Genomic DNA, 12,017 nt, shown 5'->3' on the forward strand with positions numbered 1-12,017 from the left:
CTGAACCTCCTTTGCACACTCTGAGGATGTTGTCAGATTTGCCTTAATCTTCAGATCTCACAAATGCAGGATGCCTACAAGACGCCAGGTAAGAGTTACAGATGTTGCAAATCTGGGTCTAGAAATTGTTCACAAACCATGTGCACCCAGCCTTTCTGAAGACTCAGGACAGTGCCCCAAGTCCAAAGGGGTGAGCCGCAAGCTGAAGAGTTACTCCTGGTCTCAATATTTCCAGATGCATCTTCCACCACCGTTCTGCTCCACTGAAGAATAGCACACGAGGATTCTACCTAGCCTTACTACTGCCACAGATCAGACATGGGAACCCAAAGGTTCAAGGTCATGCAGTTCTAATTCCCAAAAGAACAGCTGAGGGTTGGCCATCCAAAAACAAATTAGAGGTGACTGTGTGTGCCAGTAAAGAACACATAACTGATGGCTTGCTCCTTCAAGGTGGGAGTTGCGGCAACTGCTATTTGAACAGGTAAGCTCAACACCTTTCCCACTAGAGATAAAAATAGGTACATCCACCCACTCTCCAAGATGCTTGATCCCAGACTAAACCCTCTCTCTGTGATCAAGGCATTGTCTTTCTTCATTTCTCTTCCCCGACTTCCCTTGAAATCACCTCTCATACCACCTGAATACTTAGTAGGGAAAAGTTGTAAAGAGTTCACCTGTCCATCACAATACCTTGCCAGTGAGCCAGTTGTAAATACTGGGTGTGTGTTGTGGCCATTTGCTGACAAATAAGCACATGAGAGATCCATTTCCAAAACACAATAATCTGACTGGGAGGAAAAGCTCCCTGCAAGTGACTGGTCCCTTGCAGCATGAGGGTCAAATAGCTTAAGGCCATCAAACACAGGGAAGGACCCTGCTCAGATTTGGTAATTCAGCCAGTGCATTTTATGTATGATATGATAATATGAAACTATAGGTCTGGAATGGTGTGCCTGGCACATACACCTCCTTGGGAAAGAAAGGAGTCTTCTGTGATGTAGCCAAAACATTGTCTATACTGTTGTGGATTAGCCCTGACTCCATGGGACTCAGGATATAAATAGCTTCCTATTGGCCCTGTAGAAATTCCCTCTGGTAGGAGAGATGCCCTCCTGCCAAGCCTACCGACTGGTTCCACTACAGCCTATCCTTAATAGCTAAGAACTGTGCACACTGACATTTTCTGCACAGCACCAAGGAGGCTACTACAATAAAGACCCTGGAAATTAACAGGAGCTCCATGCGGTCTGGTGCATGTAATGGAGGCAGCCAGTAGCAACTCAGCAACACAAGACCATCAACTGCCAGCAATTTCCCCCTTGTGAACGCACAGAAGTGGCCTGCTGGACTGTGCCAGAAGTGTTTCCTCAAAGTGGCTGAGGCTGGACTCCAGACTCCTCAGCCACTCAAAAGGCATCCTTGATGTTCTTCAGCTGCCGCACTGCCAGGTCCACAGGGAGGCTGAATCGAAGGTTACTAAGGCGGCTAAGGAGATTGAGGGCCCCCTCAAAGCCTGTCTGGGCCATGTAACTCCAGGGCTGGTAGTGGGCTTGGATCAGGGCCCCTGACTTGCAGATTAGGTTGAGCCAGGAAACCAGGCGCTGCTCGTTGAGGGCCAGGCACACCAGCGCCTTCAGCTCTGAGTCTGCACTACGCTTGAATGGGTCATGCTCCGACAGCACAGTGTGGATGGCCGACAGCAGGCTCTGCTTCGGGGTGGCAGGCACTCCCCCCATCACCGGGAGGGCAAAAGACTCGGAAAGTTTGCGTGCTGGCGATTCCACAAAGGCACGGCCGTTCTTAGAGTTGTAATACTTCACAAAGAGCTCCCATGGGTGCATGGCCTGAGGAGAGGAGCTCAGTACCGGCAGCAAGCAGGCAATGGGGGCTAGAACCAAGCTCATGCCTGGCGATGGGGTGTAGAGACCGTGGGCCAGCAAGTCCCGCACAGCTATTGTCAGCTCCTTACGCACAGCCAGCGTCAGCTCATCCCGCCCGCCCAAAGAGGCATCCTGGAAGCCCGAGCAGCTGATGACATGTTCTGGCTCTGTCAGCTGGTACTTCTGAGCCAACTGCCTCACATGGGCCACAGCCACTTCTAACTTCTTCACCAAGGGTGAATAGTCCCTGTCAGACTGGTCCTTCTGCCATAGATGGTGTGGTATTTGTCCAGTTGTACAGCCAAACTGGCTCACCGCGAAGATCTGCAGCACCGCGAGCATTCGGCGCATGAGATGTAATCCCGTCTCTCGCATCCTCTGTGCATCTTCAGGATTCACTACAAAATCAGAGAGAGGAAAGGAAACATTCCTTAGAGGAGCAGACGGACTGAAGTGGTTTCTGCTCTGTTAAAGCAAACACTTGTTGTGGTTTTGACTGGCACAAAGCTCACTCCACCTGTCCATCTCCTGCTATGGGTAGCTCAGCTGCAGGTGTGGGCCCCACACATTAAACCCTGCCAAGCTGTGTGGGAGGGGGCAGAGTTTGTACTGCAGGTCTAAGTATCCTTGGGTCGTCTTATGGGAGACTGGTTTCACTCTGATTATCTGGGACAGGGACAAAGTGGCAACAAAAAGTGAGTGTTGCAGTGATGGAGTAGGCCCCACTTTGGCCTCATCTTAGGTTGCTAATTGGTGAGAAGAGTAAGAGAATGGCTGGCATTGGTACAGACACCAGGGGATGGTCCATATTAGTGAAGGAAGCTACTCTATGGGGCTAGCAGGGAGAAAAGAATTAAAAGGTGGCAGAGACCCAATTCACTACTCAAAGTGTCTTTGCAACATACACAGATCTCCCCATAGTTTTAGAGGTGCCAAGCAATAAACATTTTATGTTGCGGTGCTTCTGTAAGCTTTAATCTGTATTTTATAGTGTTAATGGGGATGTACTCTTTGTAATATTGTGAACTGCTCTGGAATAAATTATTGATAAATGATGGCATATAACTTAAATAAAACAATGAAACAAAATGAAATTAAAAAGCCATCTGTTGACCATGCGCAGTGTCATACAAGACCCTGAAGGCTCTCCAGGTACCCACCTCGGTGTCTTCCATGAGGCTGCCGCGTGTTCGGTTTGCAGTTGCCACTTCCAGCTTTTCCACCTGAACAGTCACAATGCCCCTTCTCTGTATTACCTGGGCTGCTGACTTCTTCTGTAAAGCCAGAAAAGTATACTTTACTAAGTATTGTAAAACCTAGAACAACCTTGATTCATATCCATGTACAATATGCTCTAAACCCCAGCTCTATCCCAGCAATGACTCTTCCTCCTCAGCTTCATTTTCATTTGAAGACAAATATTTCCAAGGTACAGACATCCTTTGTTTCTGTGCTACCCTCTCACACCAAACCAAATCCAGATTCAGAGAAGCCATTCTTTAGACAACAGGCACCCTGAAAAGAGGTACTATAATAATGGTTATATGAACAACTAGTCCAGGAGTGCCCTTGTTAAAGAAAAGAGTGGGGGGAACAAAAATGTGGCAATTTAATGATTCACAAATTCACTATGACATACGCTCTTACAGATTAGAGTCCACTTCATCAGGGATGTGAAAGTGTTTTTAGAGATGCATGAAGCATTATCTTCACTTAGCAAGTATATATACATGTGGGATGTAGAGAAAAAGTGCAAGCAATGAAACCAGAGAAAATAAAAGAAATGCAGACTGAGGATTGTGTTAAATCTTAAATATACAAAAAATAATTAGTAACTATTCACTATGGATAATGCCACCAAGTTCCTAGCACTGAAAAGCTAACTCACACCTCTAGTGGAATAAAACCCATTACAGTATTGTGATCGAATATCACAGGTTATATAATTTAATCTTTGGATGGTTGCAATTCAAGCCCAATGACTTAATGCTGTGGTTTACCCTGTTAGGTCCTGTAACACCTCACAGCTAAAATCACTCCAGTATATCAGGATTGATCTAAAGCCAATTCTTATGTAATAGGCCAGTCTTTGCTTACAAACAGCCCCATAACCGAAAACATCTACTCGCCAGCGACAAGCTGCATAAAAAGACACAAACACAGGGATCGGACCCTGCAACAAACTCAGATGTCAATCTTTTCAAACAACACTATTACAGGATCTAACTGTCAACTTGGGATAATGTATTCAGTGAACATGATCTAGGAAGGCTAAGCCATAATGAATGCATTAAAAGGTGCTGCTAGACTCATTTTTGTGGCACTTAGAGCAACAAGACTTGTTACTGAATATCCTCCTATTGCTTGCTCTTTCCTTTAACTCAAATCCCAATTACAAGACATAAGATGTCTTAACTTGTCAAAGTGAATTAACGCTAATGTGAATTTAGCATCATAGTCTGCCACAAACTACCCCATGCCTCTACTCTCAAGTTATCTGCACACATTTCGTATGTACCTTGGACCCCTGAATACCCAAGGTCAAGTGCCTCCATGTACTGCCCAAATTATGCAAGATATGTGCCTACTGACCTTGAATGAAATTGATAAACATCTCGAGGTCTCGGATCTGGGTTTTCAGCTGCTCTACCAGCTGCTCCTTCACACGTGCCGGGTTGACAATTTGTGCCACAGCAGCATCCACCTGCTGACGCAGCTCCTCTGGGGACAGTGAGGCAATGTCCTCACTCAAGTTCATGTCCAGCTTCTTGATCAGCTCCTCAATAATCACCTGTAAAACCACACAGGAAGGAAGTTGAGAGGTGCTTCCCCCTCCCTCTCTGAAGATCACTCCAAAGGGCTAAACCCCAGCCGGTTCAGCTAAAAGAGTCCCTCTACAGGGAAGTTATGCCTCACCCGTTGTCTCTCCACAACCATGGACTGTGGAAGTGCATCATAGCTTCCCTCCTGGTAGGCAAAAGTTTCCAAGTCATCCAGTTGGGCCTTGAGTTGCAGTATGAGTTCCCGCTGCTTCTCCTTCCGTGCCTCAAGCTGTTCCTGCTTCTCGTGCTCACTCTGAAACAAGGAGATAATATCTTACCTTGCACCCCTTTGGAAAAGAGAGCAAGGCCTCAAAGAGAAATTTCATTTTCACCCCACAGACAGCAAGTATCCAGTTGCTGCAGAAAAAAACATGTGGAACAGTTTTGTGTGTTTTTTGTCATGGTTTAAGCTGTTTTTATAAACATATATTCTTTTATTGTAAGCTACACTGGGACCTTATGAAGGACAGGAAAGAAATCAAATAAATGAACATTACACACAAATTTTGAAACATTCCTCAGAACCACGTGTCTCAAAACAGCCACATCGTATCCTGCTTATCAGTTTAAAAATACAAGCCTCTCTTGTACAGCAGGCTCTAATCACTGAAGTAAGGGTGTGCAAAGGTATGCATGACAGATATGGAGGTATCGCTCAGGTGCGCAAACTCACTCAGCTTGTGTATGCTTTGTAACCCAAAGGGATAAAAGGACAGCCACAGTGGTAGGGTTTGAATGGCAGATTAAACTATGGTTAAAAATAAAACTACTGCTTAAAGTGAGCAAGCACCAATACTAGGGCATAATGGGAAAAAAATCCAAACCCAAATTTTCTCATCCTCCACGCCTGCTGTTGCCACACTGGGAAGCAAACAAACCAAAGGTTTGCTTTGCATTAAGTGCAGCACTCATGGTTTCTCTGAAAACAAACCACAAGTGGAAGCCACTCAGATCATTTAAGATACTGTACCTCAAAATACAGGGTAAGTCCGGCTGATATTACTTTGACATTCTGGGGTATGTTTACATCTCACATTCATCCCACATTCAACTCATGTGGACCCCAGAAGTCTCACTAGCCAAAATGATGTTTAATCCTGGATAGGTGTGCGTGGGATAACAATCTACAACCAACCAATTGGGTGTATTCAAGTATTGTTTTCATGCAATCAAGGTTGATAGCAACATTTTGAACATGGAGCTGAACATGGGTGCTATTTAAGACCGGGCAAAAAACAGTGTGCCCTGGTAATTCACAGGAACACCATCTGATCAAAGCACTTAAAAAGACTGATTACATACCACAATATCACCCTTATCAATAGCATCCAGGGGTACAAAGGTACTCACTGGGTGCACCCACAGAGCTGAGACCCCACCATCTTCTCCCTTTCTAATTATTATACATGATTCTAAAAAGATCTGCTCCGTTTAAAAGATTGAGTCCTTTATGCAGGTATAAAGCCATCCAAAAATTGTGAATTTCAAAATAGCTTCTCTGGATTTACTTCATCCCCAGCCCTCTTACCTGGCCTTTGACAGTTTCAAAAGCTAGGAGCATTTTGTGTAGCAGTTTTAAGTGGTCAAATCTGCTTCATATGCATTATTATTATATACTTATTTATACCCCATATTTTTCATTTACGGGAAGTCTTACGGGGGGGGGGGGACAATGATCACCAAAAGCACTGGGGTGAAACAATCATTTTTTAAAAAATCAATTAAGCATACAACTGCATACACACCTATTTTTAGGCATCAAGCGAAAACGTTTCTCATCAACCAGGCGCTTGGCTAATTGACATTCTATTGCCTTTTAAAATGGGTGGGGGGAGATTACGGTATTTGTTTGTTTTGCTTCTGCGCATGTGCATTTTGCATTTTGCATTTTTATGTTGCGAACAGCCCTGTGATCTTTGGATAGCAACCAGCTCTTAGGAGCCGAAGGGCCCGACAAAGTATTTGAGTGGGTTGGGCCCCATCAAAAAAGTTGATCAGAATTACCACTCAAATGGTGTGTGCGTGCCATGTCATGTGATCAATTATGCGGGGTGGGACTTACCTGCACCCCCCCCCAATATTTTATTCAAGTTGGCACCTCTGTGGACATACAAATTCAGTACATAAATAATGTAATGTAATATGGCTTAGGACCGCAATACCTCAAGGATTGCCTCTTTCCAAATGAACCTACCCGGACCCTGAGATCATCTGAGGCCCTTCTTTGTGTGCTGCCTCCTGGAGAGGTCTGGAGGGTGGCAACTTCTCTGCAGTGGCTCCCCGTTTGTGGAATGCTCTCCACAAAGGGAAGTTCGTCTAGCACATTCATTATATATCTTTAGGCACCAGGCAAAAATGTTCCTTTTTAACCAGGCCTTTGGTTGATCTGTTTGACATCCTGTGCCCTTTTAAAATGTGGCTCTTTTTTTTGGGGGGGGGGGTTGTAACAGTGGTACCTTGGTTCTCAAATTTAATCCATTCTGGAAGTCCGTTCCAAAACCAAGGCACGCTTTCCCATAGAAAGTAATGCAGAGCAGATTAATCCGTTCCAGACTTTTAAAAACAACCCCTAAAACAGCAAATTAACATGAATTTTGCTATTTAACGAGACCACTGATCCATATAACGAAAGCAACAAACAATGTACTACAGTCGCACAATCAGTCAATCAGTAGCTGAACTGGGTTCCACAGTGCCACACACAAAAAAGAGCCGCAAAAACAGACCTCAGCTTAACACTCAGAACGGAAGTGTGGCACTCAAAACTGAGCACCTTTGGCTTCCGATAAAAGTTCGTAACCTGGAACGCTTACTTCCGGGTTTGCAGTGTTTTGGTTCCAAGCTGTTTGAGTACCAAGGCATTTGAGAATCAAGGTATATATATATAATATATTGTGGTTTATATGTTGATCTTTTCTATGAAACGTCTCGAGACTTCCGGGTGTAGGGCGGTATATAAATTCAATAAATAATACTACTAATAATAATATATAAGACTTATCTGCAAACAAGCGAACGATTGCAATAATAAAATAATAAAATGAATAATAATAATGAATAAAATGAATAATAATAATGAATAAAATAAATAATAATGAATAAAATAAATAATAATGATGAATAAAATAAATAATAATAATAATAATAATAATAGCAACGGTGCTTGAGAACAGGTCTGGTGGTGTCCCCCGCGCCGCGCATTGTGGACGAAAGAGAAGGGGCTTCGGGGTCGCCCGCCTCACGGGTCAAGACTTGCCGGTCCGCAGCTCAGCCTGGCCACCGGCACCTGAGCCACGTAGGCGCAAGCGGGAAGGAAGGAAGCGGCTCCTGCTCACCTTGGCGTCGCCGCCGACCCCGTCCGCCGCCGCGAAGCCGAAGCCCGGGCAGCCTCGGAAGGCGAACTCCTCCAGCTCGCGGAGGAGGCGCTGCTGCTGGCCCGGGCCGGCGCGGGCCACCTGCCGGAGCCGGAACTGGACCTGGGCGAAGTGCGAGGCCAGCGCCAAGAGCGCCGAGTGGAGGCGCCGCCGCTCCGCCCTCAGCGACCGCGGAGACCCCGGCTCGGCCTCCGCCGCCGCGTCCTCTTCCCCCTCCGCGGGCTCCTCCTCCCCGGCCTGGGCCTCGGCCACCGCTCCCACCGGCGCCCAGCGCTCGCCGGGCCCCGCCGCCGTCGCCTCCATCCCAGCAGCGAGAGGCCGCCGCCGCCGCCAACGGTCAAAAACGGGGGGTTGAGAAAGCCACACCGGAAGCTCCTGTCAGGAGCAGCCGCGCCGGCAAGGGTCGCGCGTCACTTCCGGCACGGCGGCGGCGCGACGTCGCGTATGCTAATTACGCAGGCTGCCCCCGCCCCCTCCAGGCAGCCAATAGTTGCAGAGCTATGGAACGTTCTACTCCTGCGGCTCCGCCTCCAGCCCGGAGTATTAGGTAGCAGGCGCGTTCTCGAATTGCTCCGCTTGCAGTTATGCTGGACGCTGGGAACTTTCCTGAATTGGTTGCACTTGGGAATCAAATTCCTGTGTTGAACGGGGTTGGACTAGATGACCCTCCAGGTCCCTTCCTAGCATAGCTGTCAACTTTTCCCTTTTCTTGCGAGGAATCCTATTCGGAATAAGGGAATTTCCCTTAAAAAAAAGGGAAACGTTGACAGCTATTCTTCCTAGTCTACCCTTCTGCAATGCTATGATTTACTGCGAGTGAGCTGCTGCAGGCAGCGCGCGGAAGGAATCGGCGCCGGGTTGCACGCGGGAAATCCTTGCTGGGCTCCTGCCATTTGCAATGCAAGCCGTTTAAAGGTGTGAAGTTAACGCTCTTGCCCTCAGTAAGCAGTGAAGGAAAATCTCAAGAGACAACCCGGAAGCTGGGCGATGTCGTGTTATTCATAAGCTTTTTAATAAATCCATGGGGTGGGTGTGGAAGGGGAAGGGGCGTGGCTATGCCACTAGAAAATGTAATTTGAGATTTTGACAATGCAGAAAAGAAAAGCATCGAATGGCAGCATTTAATGCGTTTGCTCCAAAGAACTCGACATCCCTCTAACGCGCGGCAGAATAGGGAAGGGGTGGGGGGATATGTGCCCATATTGCAACACACTTGAACAAATAACTTGTTAAGATCCAAGAGTCCAGTGGGTCGTCTGAACACAACCGTCCGGACCTTAAAGTTGTTCCTTGCTAGACAGTATCGCTTCACAATTATTATCCCTTATCCAAATCCCTAAGAGGTCGATCAAGAGGAAAAACACATGGTAAGATCAATATAGGAGAATCTGAAAAGCAACAGCCAGATCGACGGTAAATTAACAGGCAAGAAATACGTGTAACTTAAAAGAGAAGTTGGGAGTTAAAGCAGGTTTACTCGGAAGTAAAGCCACGGTGCTCGGTGAGCCTTAACCCCCTGGCGAGTGTGTTCAGGACAACAGTGTGTATTTAGCTAATTGTGGTCCAATAATCAATTAGATCAATGGTTAGACTTAACGTACTTCCCACAAAGCAAGCAGACTTTAAAAACCCCGCAGGAGGTCTAATAAAATCTCTTGTTGCAAATGTGGTGGTAACGTTCAAAGTGGCTAACCTGCGAAATCGGGATTGTTCCAGAGTCTTTATTACCTTTTGCAGAGACTTTCCTGGGAATGCGCACCGGGAAAGTTCTGGCTTCCAGTCCCATGGGGGAAGAGGTGAACAGTGATGGACAGCGGCAGCTGGGGAGGGGGAGGCTCGGGGTTTGGCTCCGCCTGGCCGGAGGGGCACTCAAAATAAGGTTGCCCGGCTGGACGCTGCGGGGATTGAGACGCAATCAGGAAGAGAGCCATGGCAAGGTGGGTGCCCCTCTACAACTGCTAACGATCGTTTGATTCCTGGGATTCCCTGGAAATAGAACAAGAATATCCCTTCCTGGCCAGAGGTCCTCACCGCCCCCGCCCCCCCCCTTAGAAAGAAGCCATGCTCTGTGTCAGGCTCAGAGCTCAAAGAACTCATCGGTTTTAATGTTGTGTGACTGCATATGAACAGCCACAAATACCTCTCCTAAAATTGGGATTAGGGGCAGTCTCTCCCTGCCCCCCCCCCGCGTTTGAAGGATGGTGGCTTCCAGATTGGTCTAGAAATCCAGCAACACCCCCCACCCCTTTTCCAGGAAAGAAGCACAGTCCTTAAAGGTAAAGGGACCCCTGACCATTAGGTCCAGTCGTGGCCGTCTCTGGGGTTGCGGCGCTCATCTCGCTTTATTGGCCGAGGGAGCTGGCATACAGCTTCTGAGCCATGTGGCCAGCATGACTAAGCCGCTTCTGGTGAACCAGAGCAGTGCACGGAAACGCTGTTTACCTTCCCGCCGGAGCGGTACCTATTTATCTACTTGCACTTTGACGTGATTTCGAACTGCTAGGTTGGCAGAAGCAGGGACCGAGCAACAGGAGTTCACCCCGTCGCGGGGATTCGAACCGCCGACCTTCTGATCGGCAGGTCCTAGGCTCTGTGGTTTAACCCACAGCACCACCTGCACAGTCCTTCCCCTTAAATCTGGAGAATCCCTGCTCAACACAGGAAATCTCTCAGAAATAGCTAACGTTAAAGGTAAAGGACCCCTGGATGTCAAAAGCGACTATGGGGTCTCAGAAATACAGCTGATCTTAGAAAGGTCACCCAATGAAAGAGATGTACGGTGCCCCCATTGGAGTGCAGTCTTTAGGCAAAGCGAGGGTGCCTGTGCTTAGGGCCAACCCTATCCTTAGGCAAGGGAGGTGACCATCCCAAACAGCAGGTACTAGGGGGCAGTGATGGCAGACCTCCTGATCAGCTTGCTCCGCCGCTGCTCCCAGGCTATTGCTTATAAGGCTCGGAGCCATTCCTTTACTCTCTCCTGGGAGGTCAGAGGGAGCTATGCAACTACATTCCTATGCTGGACCCTCTAAACTAGCCTGCTGGCCTCAAGTTGCAGCAGACGATGCTATCTCATCCCATGTGAAGAGAGTCAACTGGCAGACCTGCCAGATTCTGCACATGGGTCAGGGAAAGGGAAGGGTCAAAGCTCAGCAGTGGAGCACCAGGTTCATCACCTTCAGGGACTGTCTGAAACCCTTGAGAGCAGATGCCAGTCAGTTTAGATGATGCTGCACTAAATGGACCAATGGCCGGACTCGGCAGAAGGCAGCTTTCTCCTCTGTCCCTTTCCACATGCAGCAAAATGTCTTGGGCTAGCACTACACAAACACCCACACACCAAGCAGGGCCACTTTAGACTGGAAAGCCAGATGGAAAAGGAAACAGGGTTCTGGGGACCTCTAATCAATTGTGCGCAAGAGGAAAAGTCGCCCAGCGTAGGTTTGTGTTGCTTCTACCCAACTATTAAAAGTTTGGGAGCCTGAGAATGTTCTTTTATATGTGGTGGACTTGTAAAAGGGTAAAAAAGTATTGGGAAATGATTCATAATGAATTGAAAAAAATGTTCAAAAGTACTTTCCCCCCCAAAACTAGTGTCCTTTCTGTTGGGGATAATCCAGACTGAAATTCCCAGGTGTCAAAAAAGGTTATTTATGTATGCTACCACTGCGGCCCGTGTTTTGTTAGCCCCCAAATGGAAAATGAGCGAGGTCCCAACCAAAGAAGAATGTCAACTTAAGCTGACGGAATACGTACAACTCGCAGACTTAACATCTACAATAAGAGAACGAGAAGAACATACATTTAAAGAAGATTGGAAAACATTTATTGAATATATGGGAAATAATTGTGTACAGCTGAAAACACTGGCGACATTAAGATAAATTCAACAGTGTAAATAAGTTGTGATTGATGCTATAACAGAATACTGAATGGTATAG

At 47.1% G+C, this 12,017-nt stretch overlaps 2 protein-coding genes across 3 annotated transcripts in view; one reads left to right on the plus strand and one right to left on the minus strand.

Annotated features, from left to right (window-relative positions):
- Positions 1 to 39: 39 nt before the first annotated feature.
- RUNDC1 (RUN domain containing 1) lies at positions 40 to 8,472 on the minus strand. Its single transcript, XM_082194918.1, has 5 exons — positions 8,041 to 8,472; positions 4,800 to 4,958; positions 4,476 to 4,674; positions 3,044 to 3,157; positions 40 to 2,281 (listed from the first exon to the last, which is right to left on the minus strand). Exons 1-5 carry the CDS (start codon positions 8,380 to 8,382, stop codon positions 1,410 to 1,412), a joined length of 1,686 nt encoding a protein of 561 aa, XP_082051044.1. The 5' UTR covers positions 8,383 to 8,472; the 3' UTR covers positions 40 to 1,409.
- A 1,419-nt stretch (positions 8,473 to 9,891) lies between these two features.
- The window catches only part of LOC309516272 (putative protein PTGES3L), a 49,470-nt gene continuing 47,344 nt past the window's right edge, over positions 9,892 to 12,017 (plus strand). For both annotated transcript variants that reach the window (XM_082195029.1, XM_082195028.1), the window contains exon 1: positions 9,892 to 10,016. In XM_082195029.1, the coding sequence (XP_082051155.1) occupies positions 10,009 to 10,016 (8 nt within the window). In that variant the 5' untranslated portion in view covers positions 9,892 to 10,008. The remainder of the gene's footprint in view (positions 10,017 to 12,017) is intronic.

This window comes from Podarcis vaucheri, assembly GCF_965113315.1.
Source record: "Podarcis vaucheri genome assembly, chromosome: 13".
In the NCBI taxonomy this organism is placed as follows: domain Eukaryota; kingdom Metazoa; phylum Chordata; class Lepidosauria; order Squamata; family Lacertidae; genus Podarcis; species Podarcis vaucheri.

What these genes read in the sequence shown, in the direction of transcription:
- RUNDC1 (XM_082194918.1), bottom strand. Translation starts at nt 8,382, where the DNA reads ATGGAGGCGACGGCGGCGGGGCCCGGCGAGCGCTGGGCGCCGGTGGGA. An exon ending in GTTTATCAATTTCATTCAAG is followed by an intron (nt 3,158 to 4,475) that starts GTCAGTAGGCAC and finishes CTGGCTTTACAG; the next exon opens with AAGAAGTCAGCAGCCCAGGT. An exon ending in GCCTCATGGAAGACACCGAG is followed by an intron (nt 2,282 to 3,043) that starts GTGGGTACCTGG and finishes CTGATTTTGTAG; the next exon opens with TGAATCCTGAAGATGCACAG.